Source organism: Choloepus didactylus, chromosome 17 (genome assembly GCF_015220235.1).
Source record: "Choloepus didactylus isolate mChoDid1 chromosome 17, mChoDid1.pri, whole genome shotgun sequence".
Taxonomy (NCBI): Eukaryota; Metazoa; Chordata; class Mammalia; order Pilosa; family Megalonychidae; genus Choloepus; species Choloepus didactylus.
Window position 1 is genome coordinate 68,358,645 of NC_051323.1, and position 24,794 is coordinate 68,383,438.

Sequence of the window (24,794 nt, forward strand, 5' to 3'; positions counted from 1 at the left end):
ACGACTCTGGAACCACTAACATAAGCTTACTAATTTTAAGATATTTGGGGGCAGGGACGGTGCATTACAGAGACTGGAGCTTTACAGCAGCTACTACATAGCAGGTGCTTAGTAATTCCCAGGAATAATAAATGTATGAATGGATGAATGAATGAACGAATGACTTACTCTCAAACACACTCAGCTTTCTAGGCCTTTCGTTAGACACAGGAATTTACCACTTATGGACTGAACCAAGACACACACACAAATCATGATGAAAGCAAACCTGGGTTGTGCAATATAACGACTTTGTAGAAAGGCAGAATGTACAATTCACCACGATTTGCATTTTTAAGCATTCAACTTAACCCGGCACCCTAATGCAAATGTGTGTTATTTCTGTCCAAGTGGGGTCATGAAAGGGCCCTCCCTCACCTGGCCAGGTAGAAAGGCCTGTGTCCCTGCTGCACCAGCAACCATCGCTAAGGCGGATTCCAAGCTCCACCTGCCTTTCCCTGCTCTCAGCCCTGAAGGGGCTGCACCTGTCGCGGTATCGAACTCCTGGGATCACGCCTGGAGCGCGGATCCGTCAGCGAGTCAAACCTGAGACAGCCTGGGGCTTCTTAAACCGCACGGCGTGGCGCCGCGCCCGGGACCGAAAGGTGAGGCGGCAGGAATGCAGAGGAGTGGGGGTGCTGGGGCAGGGGGAGGCACCAGACCTTGCAGATCGGAGGGGTGTAACCCTGAGCATTACCATCGCCGCCCCGGGTCAGCAGCTGCGCCCCCAGCCTCAGCCCCCGCCCGCGCACTCACCAGGAAGCCCACCAAGTAGAGGCAGAGCAGGAAGCGGCGGGCTCGGACAGCACCGGGGCCGGGACCCCCCGCCTCGGCCCCCGTCCTCCGCTCCTGCCGCGGCTCGGGGGTCGCTGGGTCCCGGCCGGAGCCCCGGCGGCGGAGGCCCACCCCGAGTTCCATGCCGAGAGGGGCGGGGGGAGGGACACCCTGAGCAGCCATTGGGACCCGCCCCAAGCGGAAGCAGGCGGGGTGCGCCTGCGCAGAAGGGACCGCGGCTCCTGTAGCGGCTGTGGCCGCGAGTTCGCGTCCCGGGCGTGGCGGGGAGCTGGAGTGGCGAGGCCGCGCCAGTGTGTGATGCTAATGATGATGATACTCCACGTTTCCTTGGGGTAAGGACCCCGCTGTCTCTGTCAGGGAAAGGCAGGAGGGAACTGGGGTGATCGGAGCCAGGTGGAGTGGGAGGGGGCAGGGGCTTCTCCGAGTTCGGGGTCGTCGTAGGTAGGGGTCAGCTCCCCGACAGACCCGGTGACTAGTTGATTGCGACTGACGTGGGACGAGTTAACGTGGCTCCTGCAGCTTCTGTTTTCACATCTGAAAAAGAGAAGGAAATCACGTTAGCTAACCTCCGAGAGTGGGAGAACGAAAGGCGAGCTCTGCGTCTTGCAGAGGCGCCCTGAGCCGCCCCTCGGCGCTGGGCGCTGCGGGCATGACGGGGGTCTCTGGCAGGGTTGAGGCCACGGCCTGGTGGAGTAATGATAACGCGCGCACAGACACAGTGAAAATAATAAGCACCACCAGTAAGTAAAAAATAAAATATTGTGACTGGGGATTTATTTATAAGGACACAGGCTCTTGACATGGAGAATAATGAGTGAGGAGTGAGCTGCTTCCGGAAGACAGCTTGGAGGAGGTGACGCGAGCTCCCGACAGTGGAGAGGGATGTGTGCTGGATCCTCGGAGCGAATGGAGAGGTCAGAGAGGTGGACAGGGGTGCCTGTCATTCAGGATCTAAAAGACTGAGGCGTAACTTTAGGATTTTATCCTGTGTGCGAGGAACGGAGTTCACTGGGTACATGACATCATTTAGTGCAGTGCCTGGCACATGGTGAGTACTTCATAAAAGTTAGCAATGATTACAAGCCTCTTTATTCAGGAACTTATAACATTTCCCTTTCACCCTGGTATCAAGAAGGGTCGGAGATTTTACCCTACTAGCAACGTATCGAGTTAGCCTGCCAGTTTCATGAATGCCAGAGAACACACGAGACTCCTGAGACAGACACAAAGGACTTTATTACTCACGGAGCTACTGCGCATCAGCATTTTTTTCTGCAGGTTCCATGACCCCCAGTCCTCATGGGGAAATGGGAAGAGGGCTAGGGCATACCTGCCCATGCAGTGGACTGCGTTTCAGGAGAGGGAATCCAAATCTTTCATAATGCGGAGAAAGCATGCCTGCCCTTTGCTCTGGGGGCAGCCACCATTTCTGTCTTACAGTGCTGTTCGCTATAAAAAGCATCCTTGAAAAGGTAGTCCAGCTTGTCCCTTCCATTTTCCCCTCTTCTCTGTATACCTGCCTTTTGTTCCCAAACATGCTTTAGTCTCTCCTTCATTTAAAAAAAAAAAAAAGGAAAAAAATTTAAAGGAAAAAGAAAAATGTTCCTGCAACATTGTTTCCATCTAAGTAACCACCTAATCTCTCTCTTTCTTTTATTACTAAGTACTTAATAATATTAATAATAAAATAGATATCATTTTTGAGCACTATGTATCAGGTGCCACACTATGTGCTTTACTTGGATTAAATTGATGAATTATCACACCATCCCCATTGTACAGATTAAAAAAAAACAGGCATAGAGAAATTAAGTGACTTGTCCAAATTCCTCGAAAGTGGCATATCAAGGGATTGAACTCATGTAGTTTGACTCCAGAGTCCACGTTGTTAACCAACAGAATACCTGACTCCCAAATAATCTGTATTCATTGGTACTCTCTCAAAACCCCATTATTCGTTACCCTTTGTAATCTGGCTTCCATGAGTCTATCGCATGTACTATATGTAGGGTTTCTCTTCTCATTTTAATTCCCGTAAGTGAGGGCTTGCTCCAAAAGTTATGTCTTCTCTCCAGTAAGCTGATCCGCTGTCCACTTGCACAGACTTTCATATACTGTACATGGCTAGGTGTGTGTATTACTGCTAGTACTAATCTATTATTCTCTCTGGATTCCCTGCACCGGTTATCAATTTATTTATTCCCTCTTAGCTCCAAATCCACCCTTCATTATTCTGCTTTTTGATACTGGAATCTGTGAACATTTCTCCTTTGCCAGCTGGAATGATGTTAAGCTTTGTCAAGAGAGGGTGCTCTAGGGAAACCATCAGAAGGGGCTTCTGTCCTTGTTTCTGGCATGCTTTTCTCTCTTCTTGTTCCTGCAGGGTATGATGGCTACCTGGCCAGCATCATTTACACTCCCCCAGAGAGTTTCAGCAGCATTCTTCCAATAGCTGCCCAGAGCATCTCGCTGGAGAACCAGCTGGTTTGCTAGTCAGTTCCACCACCACCACACCCCAGAGGATGAATTCCAAGCAAGTTTCAGTGGCACTCCCATGGGCATATTCCCAGCAAGTTCCACCAGTGCCCCAGTTGACTTCCTGTTGAGATTTTTTGGCCTCTCAAAGGGCAGTTTTCTAATTATCAGCCCTGACCAATTCTGGCAAAATTCTCTGCCATTATGTGGGCCATAGCCCTATTCTCTGCAATGAAATCTAAATCTCAGTCATAGAGTGGAGACTTCTTCCACAGTTACTCCTTACTTGGGTATTCTGCCTCGGCCCTAGAGAAAGTTACTTCTCCCTATATCCACTAATCCTGTATTCTTTGTGGTTCTTTTACCCCTTATAGTAATTAATGTCTATCAAGTGTTGTATTCAGCTGAGAGAGCTGAGTTGCCAGCTGTCTGAGTAGCCAATTAAGACAAAAAGCCAAAATGAAAGTGACAGTTAAGCTTTTAATTATTTACTGTAATAATATAAGCAAGAGGCAAAACTGGAGAAAACATGGACTCCCTCACTGTTCCGTTTTCCCCCATGGAGGGGCGCTGGTGGGCCAGGGTCAGATGGATCAGTGCAGATGCACAGGTGGGGATTGTCTCACAGCTGAGGGAGCCCAGAACAAAGGCTGCTGATAAGTTACAGACTCAGGGGCAGGGAGGGAGAAGGGAAAGGACTTGTAGTGGGAAGTACTGAGTACTGAGTTAGAATGGAGAAATGTATCTTCAAGGGGCTGTCCTCCATCTGATAAGGAGATCTTGGCAGAGGAGGTTGAGGAAAGCTTCGATCAAAGGCCCCCCAATAGAGAGGCCTTGGAATGGAGAACCTGGGATAGAAATGCAGATGTGTGCCAGAGCATGACTGTTTAGGGGGCCTGAGTGCTTGGCTGCAACCCCCAATCAATTTTTTTTTTGAAATAAATTTAAAGTTATAGGAACAGTTGCAAAAACAATACTAACCGCATACACAGAACTTCATCATACCCTGACCCCCCTCCCCCGATAGCCCAATCCACCAACTTTAACATGCTGTCGCATCGCTATTCCTTTCCCTCCCTCCCTCCCTATCATCCATCATCCATTGCTCTGTCTTCTGAACATATGAGAGCTAGCTGCACACTTCCTTGAACAAACACTATAATTCACATATACGCTTCCCATGAACAAGACCATTCTTTTATGCAATCCCATTAAGCACAGCTAAGAAGTACAAGAGATTCAACAATGATACAAAGCTTACATTCTATATTTCCTTTTCCTTATGTCTCAGCTGTGTCCCTTTGAGCCTCCTGTCCTCCATCCTCCAATCCCATCCAGGTTCATCCTTGGCATTCAATTGTCATCTATTTAGACTGTCTTTTTTTTTTTTTTTCCCAATTGTGGAAACATATATACAGCCTAAATCTTCCCATTTTTCCTGTCCCTAGCATTCCATTAGTGGGATGAATCACCTTTAGAATGTTGTATTGCTCTTTCCCACCATCCATTACTGGAAATTTCCCTTCACCTCAAACAGCAACCCTACGCTCATTTCTTAACTCCCCATTGCCCCTTCCCCCATTTCTATTAACCCATACTCTACTTTTCATCTCTATGGTCATATTCTGTGATAATTTCTTTGTGTTTACTGTGGGGCTTAAAATTAACCTCTTAAATCCATAACAATCTTGTTTTTCTTTGATATCCCCTTCACTTCAATAGGACATATAAACTATGTTCCTATACTCCTCCATTCCCCCACCTTTATATAGTTGTTTAAAATTACATATTTTACATTGAGTTCAAAATCACTGATTTGTCATTGGAGTTTGTGTATTTTATATCATGTAGGAAGTAAATAGTGGAGTCACAATTCAAAAATTATTGACTTCTATTTGTATTCCATTGTGGTTGGAGAATGTACTTTGAATATATTCAAGTTTTTTTTTTTTTTTTTCTTTTTTTTAGTTTATTGAGGCTTGTTTTATGTCCCAGCATATGGTCCATTCTGGAGAAAGAGCCATGATCACTAGAGAAACATGAGAGTCCTGGTGATTTGGGATGTAAGGTTCTATATATGTCTGTTAAAATTCTCTATATCTCTTTCTCCTTTCTTTGTTTCTGTGTTGGTAGGGCTCTCTTTAGTATCTGAAGTAGGGCAGGTCTCGTATTAGCAAAATCTTTCGCATTTGTTTGTCTGTGAAAAATTTAAGCTCTCCCTCAAATTTGAAGGAGAGTTTTGCTGGATAAAATATTCTTGGCTGGAAATTTTTCTCTCTCAGAATTTTAAATATGTCATGCCACTGCCTTGTTGCCTCCATGGTGGCCGCTGAGTAGTCACAACTTAGTCTTACGTTGTTTCCTTTGTATGTAGTGAATTGCTTTTCTCTTGCTGCTTTCAGAACTTGCTCTTTCTCTTCAGTATTTGAGAGTCTGATCAGAATATGTCTCAGAGTGGGTTTATTTGGATTTATTCTGTTTGGAGTTCACTGGGCATTTATGCTTTGTGTGTTTATATTGTGTAGAAGATTGGGGAAGTTTTCCCCAACAATTTCTTTGAATACTCTTTCTAGAGCTTTACCCTTCTCTTCCCCTTCTGGAACACCAATGAGTCTTAAGTTTGGACGTTTTATTTTATCTATCGTATCCCTGAGATCCATTTCGATTTTTTCGATTTTTTTCTCCATTCTTTCTTTTGTTCTTTCATTTTCTGTTCTGTGGACTTCTAGGACACTGAGACATTGTTCAACTTCCTCTAACCTTGTATTGTGAATATCCAGAGTCTTTTTAATTTGGCCAACAGTTTTTTTATTTCCATAAGATCTTCTATTTTTTTAATTACTCTTGCAATGTCTTCTTTATGCTCTTCTAGGGTCTTCTTTATGTCGCTTATATCCTGGGCCATGGTCTTCTTGATGTCCTTTAAATCCTTTGCCATGTTTTCATTCCTTGATTGTAGTTCTTTGATTAATTGTGCCAAGTACTGAGTCTCTTCTGATATTTTGATTTGGGTGTTTGGAATTGGATTCTCCATATCATCTGGTTTTATCTTATGCATTAAGATTTTCTGTTGTTTTTGGCCTCTTGACATTTGCTTTGCTTGATAGGGTTCTTTCAAGTTGTAAAAAAAAAGATACCAATCTAATTTTTCAGAAACACAGTTTGGTGGTATACACTTTCTCTAACTAACCAGCAGATGGTGTCTGTGAGTCACCTATATCCCTCAAGTCAGTTCTCAACCTTGTCCCCATGGTGTGTGGGGAAATGATTCTTGTGGGGTTCAGTTGGAGAACTCAGTTTGGGTGTGTTGCTGGAGCTATCTGCTCTGAATGTGGGGCGTGTGTACGGGTGGCCAGGGAGGAAGGGCAGCTTTAATATTCAAATCCCTCAGGTTCCCGGAGATTCAAGGCCTCCACAAGGGTCTAAGCCTTCATTTCAGTTCAGCCCCAGACCGTCTCTCTCGCTGTTCCACAAACCACCAGACTTGGCGTAGTGTCCCTGGGTTCTTTGAGCGGGCCCCCCCCCAAGCTGTGATCCTCCAGGACCTCTGCCGAGGGAATGCCATGCTACGTCACCAGTGCGCGCCATCCCTCAAGGGAAGCCCCGGGCCGCCGGGCCTTGCAGGGGCGCTCTCAGCCTGATGCAAAGATGGCCGAACGGGGCATCTTCACCCCTCCCCTCCCCTCACACAGTTCCTCCTTCCCAGCTCCGGGACAACTGGCGGGGCTCTGGGCTGTGGGCACGGCCCTGGGCAGGAGTTTATCCAGCCCTCTGGGGAGCCAGCTGTGAGCCGCGGGGTTTCTTTCTGTTTCTGGCTCTCCCCTCCATTCCTCCAGACCCGAGGGTATCTGCAGTGGGCTATCCTCCAAGCCAGACACTGAGAGGCTGGCCCAGCCCTCTCTTGCTGTGTTTTACTGCGTGGTTCCCACTGTCACAACTGCAGCCGCTCCTGGGTTTTTCTTTTTTTCTTTTTTTAAAAGAACCAGTCGGTCTCCAAACGCCAACCCCTGGCTTCCCCTCACCGCCACGCGGCTGCAGGTCTTCCAGCCAGCTTACTCACTCGTTTCAGAATGCAGACTCCCAGTTTCACCAAGTATACGACCCCTGTGGTACTAGCAGACCTCGTCCAGCTGGCGCATTGCTGTGACTGGTATTCTGGGTCACTTTCTGGTTTTTATCTAGTGTTTTTCATGGAGGTATTTTTTTGCCCTGTCTCACCTAGACGCCATCTTAGTTTCTCCTCCCACAATCAGTTTTTGAACATTTTCATTGTCACACACAAAAAAGAATAAGAATAAAAGTTAAAGTAAAAAAGAACACCCAAAACATCCCATACCCCCCCCGTCCCTCCCTATTATTCATTTACTTTTTGTCCTCATTTTTCTATTCATCTGTCCATACACTGTATAAAGGGAGTGGGAGCCACAAAGTTTTCACAATCACAGGGTCACACAGTGTAAGCTACATAGTTATACTATTGTCTTCAAGAATCAAGGCTACCAGGTTGCAGTTCAACAGTGCCAGGTATTTCCCTCCAGCTATCCTAATACACGAAAAACTAAAAAGGGATATTTGTATAATGCTTAAGAATAACCTCCAGAATGACCTCTCGATCCTATTTAAGATCTCTCAGCTGTTTCATTTACCTTCCCCTCTTTTGGTCCAAGAAGGCTTTCTAAATTCCACAATGCCAGGGCCAAGCTCATCCCCGTGAGTCATATCCCACATTACCAGGGAAACCTACACCCCTGGGAGTCATGTCCTGCATTGCCAGGTAGAATTACACTCCTGGAAGTCATGTCCCACATAGTGGGGAGTGCAGTGAGTTTACTTACAGAGTTGGCCTAGAGAGGCCACATCTGAGCAACAAAAGAGGTTCTCTGGCGGTGACTCTTAGGCACCGTTTTAAGTAGGTTTAGCCTCTCCTTTGCAGTAACAAACTTTAAAAGGGCAAGCCCCAAGATTGAGGGCCTTCCAAATTGGTAGTCCCCAGTGCTTGTGAGAATATCATCAATTCCCCAGGTGGGGAAATTTAATATTTCCACTTTTTCCCCCAGTCCCTGAAGGGGGGCTTTGCAAATACATTTTTATTCTCTGCCCAAATAATTCTGGGATGTATTGGGGCTTCACAATAGCCTGTACAAACCAACCAGATTTTGCTCCCTATTCAATGTTCCATGTAATCATGTTGTTTGAATAAACTGACCATACAAGTTGATTCATATAGTGTGTCACAAACAATATAGATTTTGCTCCTAATAAACATTTCTTTCTTTGGTCTCACACAGAAGTTGAAGTTTTAAAAACACTGTCACTACTGTCCTTTACCCTTTAGTCTGATTTATCTTAGTCCTAACCAACTCCATTTTATTCATATTTCTAATTGAGGTCTGATCTCTTTTATCATACTCCTTAACATTTGCTGTATTGGGTAATGATGACATTCATAGCTGCCAGATGCTGGCTCTGAATCTTAGGTGTCACACAGATACCCAGAGTTGCGGGGACCAGCCAGGGTATACACAAAAAGCTCAGCAGCTCAGAATTTAGAAATAACCATTACAACTCAGGAATAGATGTAACTGCTGTAAGAGCTTACAATCTAGGAACCTTTACAGTAAACCTTCCCCTGATAACCTATACTCTCAGGCTCAGGTCTCCGAGTCTGCACATTATAGTTAGTCCATAATAGTGAGACATTATAATGTTTTTCTTTTCATTTCTGGTTTATTTCACCCAACATACTGTCTTCAATGTCCATTCAGTTCACAACTTCATTCCTTCTTGTAGCAGGTCAGTACCCCATTGTATGTATAATGTTCATTGACTGCTCTAGGTTTCACTAAGTTATACTGTCCCAGTCTTTATCTTCTATCTCTCCTTCTTGTGTCCTCCATGCCCCTAATCTTCCTCTTTAAGCCATACTCACAGTCATCTTTGTTCAGTGTAGTTATATTATTGTGTTACTATCACCCAAAATTGTGCTCCAAACCTTGCTCTCTTGTCTTTTCCTATCTGTCTGTAGTGCTCCCTTTAGTATTTCCTGTAGAGCAGGTATCTTGTTCACAAACTCTCTCATTGTCTGTTTGTCTGAGAATATTTTAAGCTCTCCCTCATAAGTGAAGGACTGTTTTGCCAAATATAAAATTCTTGTTTGGCAGTTTTTCTCTTTCATTATCTTAAATATATCATACCACTGCCTTCTTGCCTCCATGGTTTCTACTGAGAAATCCGCATATAGGCTTATTGACCTTCCCTTGTATGTGATGGATCACTTTTCTCTTGCTTCTTCCAGAATTCTCTTTGTCTTTGACATTTCATAATCTGATTATTAAATGTCTTGCTGTATGTAGGTCTATTCAGATATATTTTGATTGGGGTTCACTGAGCTTCTTGGATCTGTAATTTTATGTCTTTCATAATAGATGGGAAATTTTCATTGATTATTTCCACCATTATTGCTTCTGCCCTTTTTCCCTTCTCTTCTCCTCTGGGACACCCATGACACATATATTCATGTGCTTCATGTTATCATCCAGTTCCCTGAGACTTTGCTCTTATTTTTCCATTCTTTTCCCTATCTATTCTTTTGTATGTAGGATTTCAGATGTCCTGTTCTCCACTTCATGAATCTTTTCTTCTGCCTCTTCAAATCTGCTGGTATCTGTCTACATTGTTTTTCATTTCTTGTATTGTTCCTTTCATTCCCATAAGTTCTGCCAATTGTTTTTTCAAACTTTCAAGTTCTTCCTTATGTTCACACAATGTTTTTTTATATCCTTCATCTCTTTTGCCATATCTTCCCTCAACCTGTTGATTTGATTTTTGAATCGATTTAGCATATTTGTTTGAAGATCTTTAATTAGTTGTTTCAGTGTCTGTATCTCAGTTGAAGTGTAAGTTTGTTTCTTTAACTGGGCCATATCTTCATTTTTCCTAGTGTGATTTGTATTTTTTTGTTGTCTAGACATCTGGTTTCCTTGATTACCACAATCAGATTTTCCCAGACCAGATGGATCCAGATCTCAGGAGGAAGCTGTATTCAGTATCAGCTTTCCCTGAGGATGAGACCAGCAGATTCTCACACTTTTCTGTGAGACCTCTAGAATCTGTGCTTTTCCTGTCCTGCCCAGCAGATGGCGCTTGTCAGCCCACAGCTCCCCACTGGTGTAAAGAGGTGTGGGTCAGGGGCTGAGGATGTCAGAAGCCAAGCTTACTTGTTTCCTTGTTTCTGGTTTTTGCTCCCTGCCTCCCCCCCAACCAGTCCCTGGGGTCTGAATTCTCTGAGAGAGGGCAGCCACTTGAGCTGGGCCCTGCCCCTCTTTTCTTAGGGAAAATGTACCCTTTAGGGAGTTATCTTCTCCACTTGAATTCTTCCTTTGTCTCTCTGACTCTGTTAACTCCACTCTTGCCTGGGTCAGTGCTGACAATTGAACATGCCTGGGCTTCTTCTAATGAGTTGCTTATAGTGAGAGATTAAAAAAAAAAGGAAAAAGAGAGAAAGCCCCTTTTCAGAGCCAGTCTCCAGCCCCCCAGTTTCACCGGTCAACTGGCACTGGTACCTGGTTTTCTTGGGAACACAGTCATTTTCCAGTATTGTGAGCTCAGCTGCCTCCAAAAGCCTCTGTTTTTATTTATTTATGTGTCCCACCCTGCCCTACCCCTAGTCAGTCCTGCTTCCTCTCCACTGGGAGGAACCCTAGGTTTTCTTCCTGCTTTGTTCGTGATTATCTGTGCTTGTAGCTTGTATTCAGTAGTCCAAATTTGTTAATTAAAACTGCAGTTGGACCTTGGTTGAGCCACTTTCCCTGTAACCTGTTTCTTTTTTCCACATGGAAGTGTCTCAGCTCAGCCTGCCATGCCTGTGGGGGAGGGGCACTGCCTCTGCAGTTTGGGGAGCTTTACTTACAATTCTGTGCTGTGATCTCAGCTTTTCCATCCATTCCAGGCTGATGGAGGATATGTGAGCAGTCACAGATGTCCCCCAACAGTTGTTCCAGATTATTTATTAGTTCTTCCTGGTTATTTACTAGTTGCTTTGGAGGACTAACTAAATTCCACACCTTTCTGCAACCACCTTTAGATACTGCAGTGCACTGGTTGTGCACTAAGTTTGGTGTATGGCGGCAGCTTTCTCTGCCAGATGAAGTCTTTGTAATTTTCTATGGTTGGACCTGAAAGATCACACATGGGTTTCTGGCCTGGAGTCAGACTATTCAGTATCCTTCGTGATAATTATTCTTTATTTTAAGTTGTCACTGTTCAAATTACTGTGTTTTCTGTCTACTGAATGAACTTTGACAGATACGGAACTGGTACAAGGCTCAATGCTGAGCTCCTTGTCAGTTGCAGAGAGGATGCAAGTAACCCCTGCGAGCAACCATAGCCATCACTTGGGGTTGATTGTGATGAAATGTCAGCTGCCTTTGGAGCAGTTGCAACTCCCTTGGGAGCCCAAATGACTGTTGAACCTGATGGGTATGGAAGTAAGGGTAACTATAAGGTCTGTAGGGTGGGGTGGATCTTTCTGTGTGCACTTGACTGTACTCAGAAAGAAAATGAAAAGTTCAGATCCTTTAACTTTCACCTGAACTCACAGTCTGACAACCAGAATGCTATCAAGACAGCCCTAAAATAAATTCATATTTCTTAGGACCAGGGCCGATATCGCTGCAAATCAAATGCAAAATTTATTTGTGTGAGTTGCTGAACTACAGAGATTGTTTAGGAAAGAAAGGGATACTGAAACTTAGAATAAAGACTTGTGGTTGGATCCTGATGAAACAGATGATCTTGAACCCTCAAAATCACTCTGAGCCTCCTTTGGCAGTAGAGGTAATTTGTCCTCCTGTGTCTAAGGAGATACATTTTGTGGTTACCTCATCTGGGGTGGATGCTGTAAGGAGGGGTGCTCATGCTCCTCAAGACTCACCACAGCCACCTGTGGCTGCTGGCTCTGTAGCAGGATGTTATCTCAGCAAGCTTCAGGGGAAAATTCACTCTATGACTCAGGGAGAAATGACTTAAACACCAAAAGAATTGAAAGACTCTGCTAATATGTATCAGCAGAGACCTGGGAAACAATTGGAGGAGTGGATTCTAAGGGAGGTAGCTCAAGGAGGGCAAAATATAATCATAGATAATAGTGGAGAAGGTAGAATTCATTGATCTAGGTGTACTTAGTAGAGATTACAGATGTAATATGCTAGCTTGTACAGCTGGAGTTGGCTCTAATAGTTTACTTGGTTGGTTGACTAAAACTTGGATTCGAAAGTGACCCACATTTAATGAGATTGAGATGCCAGAGTTTTCCTGGCACAATGTGGAGAAGGGAACCCAAAAGCTTAGGCAAATAGTGTTAGAGTGGATTTATTACATATGACCTGCACACCTACCCACCCAAATATACTCTGCAGTAAGGCCCAAAAAATAGTCCCCTCACCAAGGCATTGAAGTGTATGTTAGCAGGAGAAACAGATTCTTGAAAAGGTTGGTGATTATTCTCTTTTATTGCCCAGGAACAGCCATGGTAGATGCCGTCATTAAGATGGGCTCCCTGATTTAAATGGGGATGACGAGATCCCAGAGTATCAGAGACTGGGAGGCAGCCCTTAATTTCCAAAGACAAGATGGGCACATCTACTGAAAAGGATGGCAGGGACTTAAGAGTAATCAGAATGCCTTGGCCTACAGGAAGCTTGGGCTCTGGTTAATTGATTTCAATGTCCCTAGGAATAAAGTAGATAGACAGCCTACTAGGACATTGCTTGAACTATATAACAAAAGAAACTCTAGGTCGAGTACAGAAAACCCTTGTCTGATTTGCCACAAGTCAGGAGAATCACAGCCTCTCACCCAATTACTACACCTAAGTCAATTCACAAACCCAGAGCACCTTGATTGACAAGGAGTTCAGGCATCCTTGAGGAAAAATCCTGTAGCATTCACACATGTACATACCATAAATCTTTCTCCAAGTCTTTCCCAAAGGAATCTACAGGCTGGTTTACTATGCATTGTGAAAAAGAAAATAGATCTTTGAGAGAATACTGGACACAGCTCTGAATTGATGCTAACACTTGGGAACTCAAAATACTACTATTGCCCACAAATCAAGATGGAAATGTATTGGGGTTCCAATCCAACCCACTCCCCCACCCTCCAAGTTCAGTGACTCACTAGGGAGACTCACAGAACCGAGCATAAAGTCATAATCATGGCTAAGATTTATTACAGTGAAAGGGTATGAAACAAAATCTTCAAAGTGAAAAAGCACATGGGTGAAGTCCAAAGGAAAACAGTTTCAGGCTTCCAAGAATCCTTTCCTGGTAGAGTCACACAGGACATGCTTAATTCCCCCAGCAACAAGTTGGGGCAACAGGTGTGAAATGTTTTCTAACAGGAAAGATCACTAGAGACTCAGTGCCTAGGGTGTTTAGTGGGGATGATCACATAACCCCCACCCCTCTACCCAGCACATATCACAATTCCAGACTCCCAGAAGGAAAGCAGGTGTTCAGTATAAACCACATTGTTTGTACAGACTGTTGAGGCACAGTGAGCTACTTTTACATATTAGGGTGGTAGAAATCATATTCCCAGATACCAGCCAACGGCCAAACTTGCAAGCAGACCTTTCAAAGGGTAGACTGCTAAGTCTTCTGTTTAGGAGTTTAAGTAGTCAGGTGATAGATGGAATCTTAGCTCAAGTTTAATTCGCTGTAGTCCCAGTTGATCAACTATGTAGCCGTTGGTTATCTCCCCAGTTCCTGAATGTATGATTGGAATAGGCATACTTGACAACTGACAGATGCCACATATTTGCTCTCTGACCCATAGGTGAGGTCCATTATGGTGGAAAGGGGTGAGTTGAAGCCCCTGGAACTTCTCTTCCTTACAAGTACTTTATTGCTAGGTAAATTAAAGAGATTATTGCCTCCATCAAAGACATAAAAGAAGCAAGGGGTTGATACCTACTGCATTCCCATCAAGTCACCTTTTTGGCCTGTGAAGAAGTCAGATCTGTCTTGGAGAATGACTATTTACTTTCATAAACATAATCATTCTCAGAAGCCTTGGACTGGAAGTGTCTTATCATGTCTGTCCAAATTACCAGGTACAGGGAGACCTGGGAAATACAGAGGGCACTAATAGTCCCTGCCAGAGGCAGGCTGACTGTTCCTCGATAAATGTCCTTGACCAGGTGAATTTCCTTGGTTCCAAGTCTGTCTCTTCCTGTGTTCCATATCCAATTCTAAATCAACAAGAAAAAGCATAGGGTTTGATTTACAGAAATTGGGCAGTAGGTTTGAGTGGGAAAGGGCACGGAACAACTTGTCTATAGATTATCCACAATGTGATTTGTCCTATGTTATATGCTTTACTAACGTTAACTTAAAAAAAAAAATCATTTGGATTCTCTTTGTTAGCCTAATTTGGCTTTTACTATGACTGCAAATAAACAACAAACAAAACAAAACTCTCAATTGTGTTCTGCCTCAGTTTTCCTAATGTAAGATATTAGCAATGTTAAGAAAGAAGGATTAGCCTTATAAGTGCGCTGGCATCCTAAGTTAAACAGGGTTTTCTCCAGTAGTATCTCTTATCTTTGTCCCCTTTTTTCTTGTCTTTTTTAGGTCCTCAAATTAAACTAATAAAGTACAAATGACATTATCTGAGAAGTTTTTATTATACCATTAATTCCAACCAGGGATTCCTTTTGCTTTTTCATTAAGATCAGTCTTAAATCATCTCCCCAGTTATTGAAGCTTTGATTTTCCACTCACTCTCAGAGCCTTAGAAAGGAAGAAAATGATTTTAAATTGTCTAAATATCAAGGACAACTCTAAAATAAATAGTGTATGAGACAAATCTAAGACTGCTTACAGAATTTATTGCAATAAATGGACCAGATTCCTGGATTTATGCATTTCAAAGTGATAGGTTTAGTATCATAGAAGTGGCCACTTTTCAAGAGAATTTAGAGCTTTTTACTCCGAACTCTCTCACTTTGGTTTACAATTTAAGATCCTGAACTTATTTTCCAAAAAGTAGAATGAGAAAATATTTGCATTAACATTTGAAATGTTGGCAGCATTATTTATAACAGTCGAAAAGAAGAAACCATCCAAATGTCCATCAACTGATGCATGGATAAATAAAACATGGTATATCCGTAACAATGGAATGTGATTCAGCAAAGAATAGGAATGTAGTTCCCCCAAAACATTATGCTAAGTGAAAGAAACTAGTCAGAAGGACTACATATTATATGATACCATTTATATGGAATATCTAGAATAGGTAAATCTATAGAGACAGAAAGCCCACCAGGGGCTAGGGCATCATGGGGTGCTGGAAAGAAGAGACTCCTAATAGATATGAGATTTCTTGCTGGGGTTTGAAAATGTTCTAAAATTAGGTCATGGTAATGTTTGTATAACTCAAGAAATATAGTAAAAACCATCAAACTCTTTGAACAGGACAAATTTATGGTATGTAAATTATATCTCACTAAGGGTGTTTTTAAAAACACCTTGAACCAATAACCTATTGTGAAACTATTTTGAAAGAAATGAATTTTTATAACTGTATAGAATAGCATTTATATATATGTATGTGTATATATATATATAAAATTTGTATTTCACATCACATGAATTTCATCCTATTCAAGAAAAGGGTATTTTCTATTTGCATGACAACACAGTGTTTCAAACTCAAACTTGTCTCTGTAAAATTTGTAAATCATTTCTAGTTTCTATGTCAAAAATTACAAAGATATTTTCCCCTAACCCAAAATGTTATATGTGCCTGTATCTATTTGGTGGTTTGAAGCTGTATATACCTGAGAGAGACATGTTCTTTAATCCATTCCTGTGGGTGTGAACCCATTGTAAGTAGGATCTTTGGAGGAGGCTACTTCCATTAAGGTGTGACTCACCTCATTTAGGATGGCTCTTAATCCTCTTACTGGAGTCCTTTAGAGACAGACGGAATACAGAGAGAGGAAGAAAGAAGCAAGAAGTTGAAAGCAATGAAACCTGGAAGAGAAGGGAGAGACCAGCAGACACCGGCATGTGCCTTGTCACCTGGCAAAGGAGCCAAGCATCTCAGGCAGCTGGTCTTCAGGAAGAAAGCATCACTTTGATGATGCCTTGATTTGCAGATTTTCTTGGCTGCAAAACTGGAAATGAATAAATTTCCATTGCTTAAGACCAGCCATTTCATGGCATTGCTTTAAGCAGCCTAGGAAACTAAAACAGTGTGCATGGTACAAGGAATGAAAATACATACATCAGAATGTTATCAGTGATTGCTTGTGGGTAGTGAGATTATACTGACATATTTTCTTAGTTTGCATTTTTCCACATTTTCTATCCTGAGAGCATATTAATTTATTTACAATAAGTAAGTGTTCTTAGATGAAAAGTGAAAAGATAATTACCTAATACCTCAATAAGGTGAACCTAAAAAGAAGTCAGATTTCGTCTAATTAATATGCTACTTTAACAAACTCAGTTTCAGTTCCAAAATGTTTCCTTTTTCTAGTTTGACCTTCTCTGAAGCAGTTACTTTGTCCCTATTTTTCTGCTAGGAAAACAGGTAATTATTTCTTATGTCACACTTAATAAATTCAGTTTTTAAATAAACTAGCAAAGAAGAAGCATTTCTGGACTTCAGCAGAACTTTACCATTATATGTGCAATGTTTGAAACATGAGACAGATCAACTGCGCCTTTCTTCATTGTAAATAGGACAATCATGTTTATGTTTTAAAATTTTTTTTCTGTTAATGTTGTTGGTGTACTAAGGAAATTCTGCCATCTGAAACTTCCTTGAGGAAAAAATATTCCTTTCTAGAATCATTTTTTACTTTTGTCCATCCTCCTGATTTGCCTCTGAACATTCTCTCAAATGTCAAACAGTCAAAACCTTATAAAAAGGATGATTAGTGGGGTTCTTAGTGTCTTGGTGAATAAGCAAAACCTTGCTGAGTGAATTTGGATTCTGGTACAGGGGTTAATGTCACTTAAGCCCATCCTCTCTCAGCCCCAGGAGAAGCAGAAGCAGGTTTTATAATGACCCATGGAGCAGTGATTTTCAACGTGGGGAGGGTGGGAATGAAGTGGGGATGGGGGTGCGGTTCCCTTCCCCCATCCTTGGAGACTCTGGCAACCTTTATAGACATTTTTGATGGTCTCAACTTGGGAGTGAGCTGCTCTTGGCATCTAGCATGGAGAGGCGAGGGATGCTTCTAAACATCCCACAGTGCACAGCAAAGGATTATTCACCCAAAATATCAAATAGTGCAGAGGCTGAGAAACCCCGCCATAGAGAGATTCAGAGTTGCCTCAGTTTCCTCATGTATTAGATGGGAAAAAGTCATAGCACTTAATTCAAGGGGTTGTTGTGGAGATCAAACGACTTACTAAGCCCAAAGCACTTAAAATACTGTGTGGGGCAGAGGGAGTGGTCTGGTGTTGACTACTATTATTGTTGCTGTGGTCATTTTTGTTGTTTAGTTCTTTTTTTTTAATTTGAGTATCCTGATATGTTCATATTTTCAAGTGCTTACCAAGACCACAGAGGCAATAAAATTAGAACATACAGGACTTGGCTGAAAAAAAATCATGAAGAGAAGGTTGTGCAAACATCTGCGCAGAAACCCTGGGGGTGCCTTCAGCAGCCTGCAGATGATGCTCTCCAGGGGCCACTTTTTTTTTTTTTTTTTAAATAGTTGTGCATTCATCACCACATTCAATTTTTGAACATTTTCATTACCATACACAAAAAAGAGTAAGAATAAAAGTTAAAGTGCAAAAGAACACCCAAAACATCCCATACCCCCCATCCCTCCATATTTATTTTTCATCCTCATTTTTCTACTCATCTGTCCATACACAGTATAAAGGGAATGGGAGCCATAAAGTTTTCATAATCACACAGTCACACAGTGTAAGCTATATAATTGTCTTCAAGAATCAAGGATACTGGGTTGCAGTTCGACAGTTTCAGGTATTTCCTTCTAGCTATTCCAATACACTATAAATTAAAAAGGGATATCTACATAATGCAAAAGAATAACCTTGAGAATGACCTCTTGACTCTATTTGAGAGCTCTCAGCCACTGAAATTTTATTTTATTTCATTTTGCTTTCCCCTTTTGGTCCAAGAAGGCCTTCTCAATCCCACAATGCCAGGGCCAAGCTGTCACCACAAGTCATGTCCCATGTTGCCAGGGAGATCCGCACCCCTGGAAATCATGTCCCACGTAGAAGGGAGGGGAGTAAGTTTACCTGCAGAGTTGTCTTAGAGAGAGAGAGGCCATATCTGAGCAACAAAAGAGGTTCTCTCAAGGTGACTCAGGCACAGTTTTAAGTAAGCTTATCTTCTCCAAGGACCACTTCTGACTGAATTTTCATACATGCAGCACCAGCTGTTTTCTCCTTGTGAGACCTCATGCAAGGGCACAAACTTTACACCTATGTGTCTCCCTGTCCCCCAGTGTCTTCTTGACAAATTGGATTGTCCTTCCTCTGGGGCACATGGAGTGAACTTGCTCTCAGATGCTGGACTTGTTTGAACCTCTTACAAGACGCTCTTCAGGAAAGTCATCCGGAGAGGACCTTAAAAGTCCCTTTTCATCCTTCCTGACATAGCAGGACCTAGTGACAAAAGTATTTAAGGGGAAGTCAGCATATGCTGGAGCCAAGGATAGATAAAAATTTCTCTCTAAATTAAGTCTCAAGTCATTGCACACAAGATTCATGCAAAGCACTTTCCCACCAAAGGCAGAAAGAAGGCAGGGACCTTCTCATTCACACATTCTCTAACATGGAGTTTGGTGTGTTCTCTCAGAAAGATTTATTTTTACTCCAATTAAACAAAGCGATGAATAAATTAAATTGAAATCACAATAGTTTAAAAATGTGTATTTGTTTATGGCATAGATACAAGTTACATTATTTGATCTCTACTTTCATATATCATATGATTTCCCCTTTGATCCCCGATATTGTTTCAGCAATGTTTTACTGTATGTTGATTGTAATTGAAGATAGCTTTAATCACTTAAGTGAGTAATAGAGTTTTTTAAGGAAAAGAACCCCAGGAGCTGGGCAGCAAATCCTTTTGGAAAGTGAAGGATACTTTTGTAATGTGACTCGTCCCGTGTGAGTTACTTGTGTAAGTAAGCCTTAATTTAATGGAGAGCAAACTGCCTAAATTAATGAGCTGAATGAGCCTGTGGATCTTCCTACAGTTATATTTGATGTATGCTGTTCATTAGGGCCATGAGTACACCCTCTTTAAGATTGCTCAGGATCAAATGCTGTAAAAACAGTGATTCCTTGCTCTATATTATTTTAGTTATATAAAAATCCCAGCTACTGACCATGGTGTATCATGAAATACAAATATTATCTGTGGCTAGCAGATGGCATTTGTCAACCCAATTCCATTTAACTCAGTAAGATTGCTGTCTAGTCAGTTAATATTTTACTGAGCACCAGGGGATGCAACAGTAAACAAAACATAATCCTTTCTTTCCCTCATAGAGTTTATTTATTGTTTTTTAATTTGAGTATCCTGATATGTTCATATTTTCAAGTGCTTACCAAGACCACAGAGGCAATAAAATTAGAACATACAGGACTTGGCTGAAAAAAAATCATGAAGAGAAGGTTGTGCAAATATCTGTGCAGAAACCCTGGGGTGCCTTCAGCAGCCTGCAGATGATGCTCTCCAGGGGCCACTTTTTTTTTTTTAAATAGTTGTGCATTCATCACCACATTCAATTTTTGAACATTTTCATTACAGTGTGTGTGGTAGTAATTTCATGTGTCAACTTGGCTAGGTTATGGTATCCAGTTATTAGGTCAGACAAGCCCTGGCCTGATTATTACTGTAAGGATGTTTTCAGGGTATATCATAGATGGATTTGCATTATAATCAGTTGATTAACTCCTCAGCTACTTGCATCTACAATCGACAAAAGAGTTTGCCCTCAGCAATGTGGGGTGTCTCCTCATCCAATCAGTTGGAAGTCTTAGAAGCCAGAACTGAGGATTTCAGAAATCAGAAAGAACTTCTGCCTCAACTTCAGTCGGCTAGCTTTCCCTGGGGAGTTTGGATTAAACTTCAGCATCACCTTTATCAGAGTTTCCTACTTGTGGCATGCTGTACAGAGTTCAGACTTGCCAGCCTCCGTGGTTCCATGAGTCAATTCCTTATAATACAAAAACACATCTGCGGGATACTGATTACGTGCTTCAACCTGGCGGGCCTGGGCCAGGGGACCGGATCCACCCCTGGGGAGGGTAGTGGGTACGGGTGACAGCGCCCTCCACAGCCCCCCGGGCCTGAGAAGGTGAGGCCGGAGGCAGGCCCCAATTCCTCACCCAAAACCAACCGTTGGAGGAAGCTTGCCGGGTAAGACCGCCTCCCTCGTCTAACCACTCAACCCCTCCGTTACAATGCAACGTCCCCTACTGCCAGTGCGCATGCACCAATCATTGTGCAACACCCAACAACCAACCTCCGCGCCCTCTCAGAACCAATCCAAGCCTTTAACCTCTACAGCTACCCCGCCCTCTAGACCGCCCGTTATAAGCTTGTACTCTCCCCTAATAAACTCTCTTGGTTTTCTTCACCCTAAAAAGAAACGTGTCCCGCCTGTTCCTTTCTCGCCGCCCTCCATACTTTGCACGCCTCCGCCGGGGACCTGGCCAAGTCCCCCGCCTCGCCCTCGCCTCCGGGAAAGAGCCCCCGCCGCCGGTACCCTCCGAGCAATCCTGAGAGCCTAGGATTTAGCGACCGGCCGCCACCCCCCCCCCAGACGAATCAACTGCGACCGCAACTGGCGCCCAACGTGGGGCCCGAACCCACGACCCTGGGATTAAAAGCCGACCCTGGGATTCAAAGTCCTCTCCACGCAGCGGTCCAGTGAAGCCACCCGCTCGCCCGGACGCCTCTCCAGCTCCCCTTCTCCTCGCCTGCAAAGTAAGGGCCGCCTCTCCCTCGCCGCCCCGCGGAGCCGCCTCTCCCTCGCCGCTCCACGTCTGGAGCCGCCTCTCCCACGCCGCTCCGCGCCCGGGCCGCTCTTCCTTTCCCGCATTAACCTAGCTTTTGCCCCCGACTACCTTTCGTCTTCTCTTCCTATGTCCCCCTATTCCTCCTAACACTCTTCCTCCAGTAGCTTTCCCTCTTCCCCTCCATTACTTTGCTGTGGTCCTCTGTGTCTTTGTTTCTTTGTTTCGCGCGGTGTGCCTCTTTGCGACTGCCCCCCCCAAACTGCTCTCGCTACTAGAGGCTCCTGCCTTCCATTCTCACCATCTCCTTCGGCCTCGCTGCCACAGTTTACCTCATTTTCTTTACTCAATAATCAACCCCCCTTTTTTCTCTTTTCTCACTCCGCTATGGGTAATCGTCTATCTGCACGCCAAGCACCCCAAGTTCGCGCTCTGGCGGGTCTCCTAGACACACATTGCTGTAAAGTGTCTGTCCGGCAGCTGCAGGTATACTGGGACCTCCTGCTGCCCTTTAACCCATGGCTCACCACTTGCCACCTTTGGGACCCCGTCACTTATGATCGCCTTGTTGATCGGGTCACCAACGCCATGGAACATGAGAGCAAGCGCTTCCCTCCCGGCTTGCTCCCCACCTTAATAACCGTCCGCTCCTGCCTTCAAGGCTCCCTCCCCCCTGATCGAGGCCCCATTAAATCCAAGGAGGCCCTATCAACCCAGTCAACAGATTCAGACAGCGATACTAATGTAGACCACGATTCGGACACAGAATCCTTAGTCGAGCAAATTAACAACGCGCTCGAAGTCGCCCCCCAAAAACAAAGCAATACTAAGCCTCTCCAAAATGGCGAACTTCCTCCTTCTTCTTCCACTGAGGGGAGGAAGTGCTCTAGTGATGACGTCAGCCCTAAGCCGGGCCGGAAACCGCGTGCGCTTTACCCCGCCCTTTCACAGGGCGGAGCTAGTCCGCCATCTTATGCCTTAGACCCCGCCCTTTCACAGGGCGGAGCTAGTCCGCCATCTTGTGTCTTAGCCACGCCTACCACGCCGCCATCTTGCGACGCTTGGGGCCTCCCACTTCCGCCTCCCCCTTCAGCGAGCTCCCCCTCGGAGCCACTGCCGGCAGCTGCCGCTGCCCCTCCCACCCTGCCGGCAAATAACCCCTGGCTGCCTTTTACACCTCAAGGCAACCCTTGGGGCAACGCTGCCCCTACCCCCACTCCCGTACCAGGCCCTCTGCAAGCGCGTCCTCCTTTCTCTCGTGCTTTTCGCTGCTTTCCTCTTAACCTTACCCCCACACCACAGAAACCGTACGACTGGTATCCCATTGACTCAGATACTATCAAGCAGCTTCGCAGGGCCGTCAAGGAGGACGGGTTAGGTAGCCCATACGCTTCCCAAATACTGCAGGATCTCGCCATGGACTTTTGCCTCCCCCAAGACTGGGCCTCGCTTGCCCGTTCCATTCTTAACCCCGGCCAGTTTGTTGATTGGCGTGCTCACTTCCAGGCGGAAGCAGCTAAGCAAAGCGAGCAAGACGCAGCCACTGGAGTCTATCATCACCCCGAAGCCTACTTAGGCACGGGAGCGTTTATAAATGCATCTGCTTATATTAATGTACCTGCCACCTTTTGGCCTATCCTTCGGGTAATCGCCTTGCGAGCATTTGCCAGCTGTTCCGCCTGTCGGCCTGCCAAATTCACCAAGCTCCTTCAAGAGCCAAATGAGCCTGTTGCCACCTTTGTCTCCAGAGTCGAAGAAACCTGCGCTCGAAAGGTAAGTAATCCCCAGGCCCAATATTACATGTGCCCATCCTCAAATCCTGGAAAATCGTACTGCAATTCCCCCAACGAGTACTACTGTGCATACTGGGGGTGTAAAACATTAGCCACTAATTGGAAGCCTCCTGTTCCTGATCAATACCTTACCTTAAAGTGGGCCCCTACAGGGTGCAAACTCCCTACAGTTAACTGGCTCGGCCAAGAAAGCGAGGGATCCTGCACACATCTTAATCTTACAGTGCAGCTCCCCACTGATCCCTCCTGGTTACTCGGTCAAACTTGGGGCTTCAGAATCTATGAGAAAGGAGCTGACCAAGGATCACTTATTCTTATAAAAAAGGAGGCTGTAAGCCAACCATGCCAAAATACTGCATTAAAAACACCCTCTGGCATAGGTCCCAACCAAGTCCTTAACCCCCTTAATCCACAGCCCTCCAGCCGCACTTCAAGTACAAGCAGCGCATCCGGAAACCGCACCTCAGCTACAAACAGCGCATCGCCAACCCCACCACCCCAACCTTTTCTGCCCCCCTCTCGCTACTCCTCTCCCCTCCTTGGCCTTATCCAAGCGGCCTTCACCTCAGTGAATTCCTCCAACCCCAATCTTACCTCCTCTTGTTGGCTTTGCCTCTCCACTTCCTCCCCCCTGTATGAGCCAGTTGCCTCCAACCTCTCCTTTTCAGAAAACACAGAGGACAGCCCCTCGGAATGCAATTGGAATACCTCTGCCGTCCCCCTAACCTTTCATTCAGTCTCCTTTACAGGAAAGTGTATCCGCCCTCGCTCAAGTAACTCTCCCAACCTCACAGCTTGTGCCGACTACTCATCTCCCAGCAGCTCTGCGAAATTTCTCATTCCTCATAACTCCTCCCAATGGCTCTGCTCCTCTACAGGGCTTACCCCCTGCCTTAACGTTCAAACCCTCAATACAACTAATGAAACTTGCCTCCTAATTGTTCTTATCCCTAGGGTCCTATACCACAGCGAGGAAGACTTCTTCCTCCGCCTGGAAAGAACTGCAGTTCCTGCCACTCTGCAAAAGCGAGAACCCATCACCGTCCTCACGATTGCCTCCCTCCTAGGTCTTGCAGGCGCTGGCACCGGAATCGCTGCGTTGGCCAGTCAAGGTTCCGCCCTAACTCACCTCCGGGCGGCTGTTGACGAGGACATTCGTCACCTACAAAACGCTATTTCCCATCTTAAAAATTCTGTCAATTCCCTCTCTGAGGTAGTGCTCCAAAACCGCCGAGGTCTCGACCTTCTCCTCCTCAAAGAAGGAGGCCTTTGCGCCGCCCTAGGAGAAGAGTGCTGTGTATATGCCAATTCCACAGGTCTCGCCGAGGACAGCCTAAAGAAGGTCCGAGAGGGACTGGAACAACGCAAAAGAGACCGTGAAGCCACCAGCTATTGGTCCCACATCTTTACCCCCCTCCTCCCTTACCTCCTCCCCCTCCTCGGCCCCCTACTAATGATTATTCTAGCTCTCACCTTAGGACCCTGCATTATCCGCAGAATTGTCCAGCTTGTAAGGAAACAAACGGATGCTATTTTTTCCTCGTTCGTGCAAGTCCAGTACCAGCGACTCGCCACCTCTGACGCTCCCTACTCCGAGATGACAACCAACCCTCCGCGACCTCACCGCCACCGGTCAACCCGCCGACCGCGAGGCCCTTCT

General features: G+C 44.7%; 2 protein-coding genes across 8 annotated transcripts in view; one reads left to right on the forward strand and one right to left on the reverse strand.

The window, feature by feature from the left end:
* Positions 1-1,147, reverse strand: part of MFSD9 (major facilitator superfamily domain containing 9) — an 81,797-nt gene extending 80,650 nt beyond the window's left edge. For 2 of the 3 annotated variants that reach the window (XM_037806692.1, XM_037806691.1), the window contains exon 1: positions 796-1,145. In XM_037806692.1, coding sequence (XP_037662620.1) covers positions 796-996 — 201 coding nt within the window. In that variant the 5' untranslated portion in view covers positions 997-1,145. Of the gene's footprint in view, positions 1-795 lie in introns of all 3 variants that reach the window. The other variant, XM_037806690.1, reaches the window with a different exon arrangement.
* Positions 629-24,794, forward strand: part of TMEM182 (transmembrane protein 182) — a 100,031-nt gene continuing 75,865 nt past the window's right edge. The window contains exons 1-2 of one of the 5 annotated variants that reach the window (XM_037806697.1): positions 629-644; positions 1,619-1,882. In XM_037806697.1, the coding sequence (XP_037662625.1) occupies positions 1,880-1,882 (3 nt within the window). In that variant the 5' untranslated portion in view covers positions 629-644; positions 1,619-1,879. Of the gene's footprint in view, positions 645-1,024; positions 1,167-1,618; positions 1,883-5,322; positions 5,373-24,794 lie in introns of those variants that run through there. The other 4 variants (XM_037806695.1, XM_037806699.1, XM_037806698.1 and 1 more) reach the window with 4 other exon arrangements.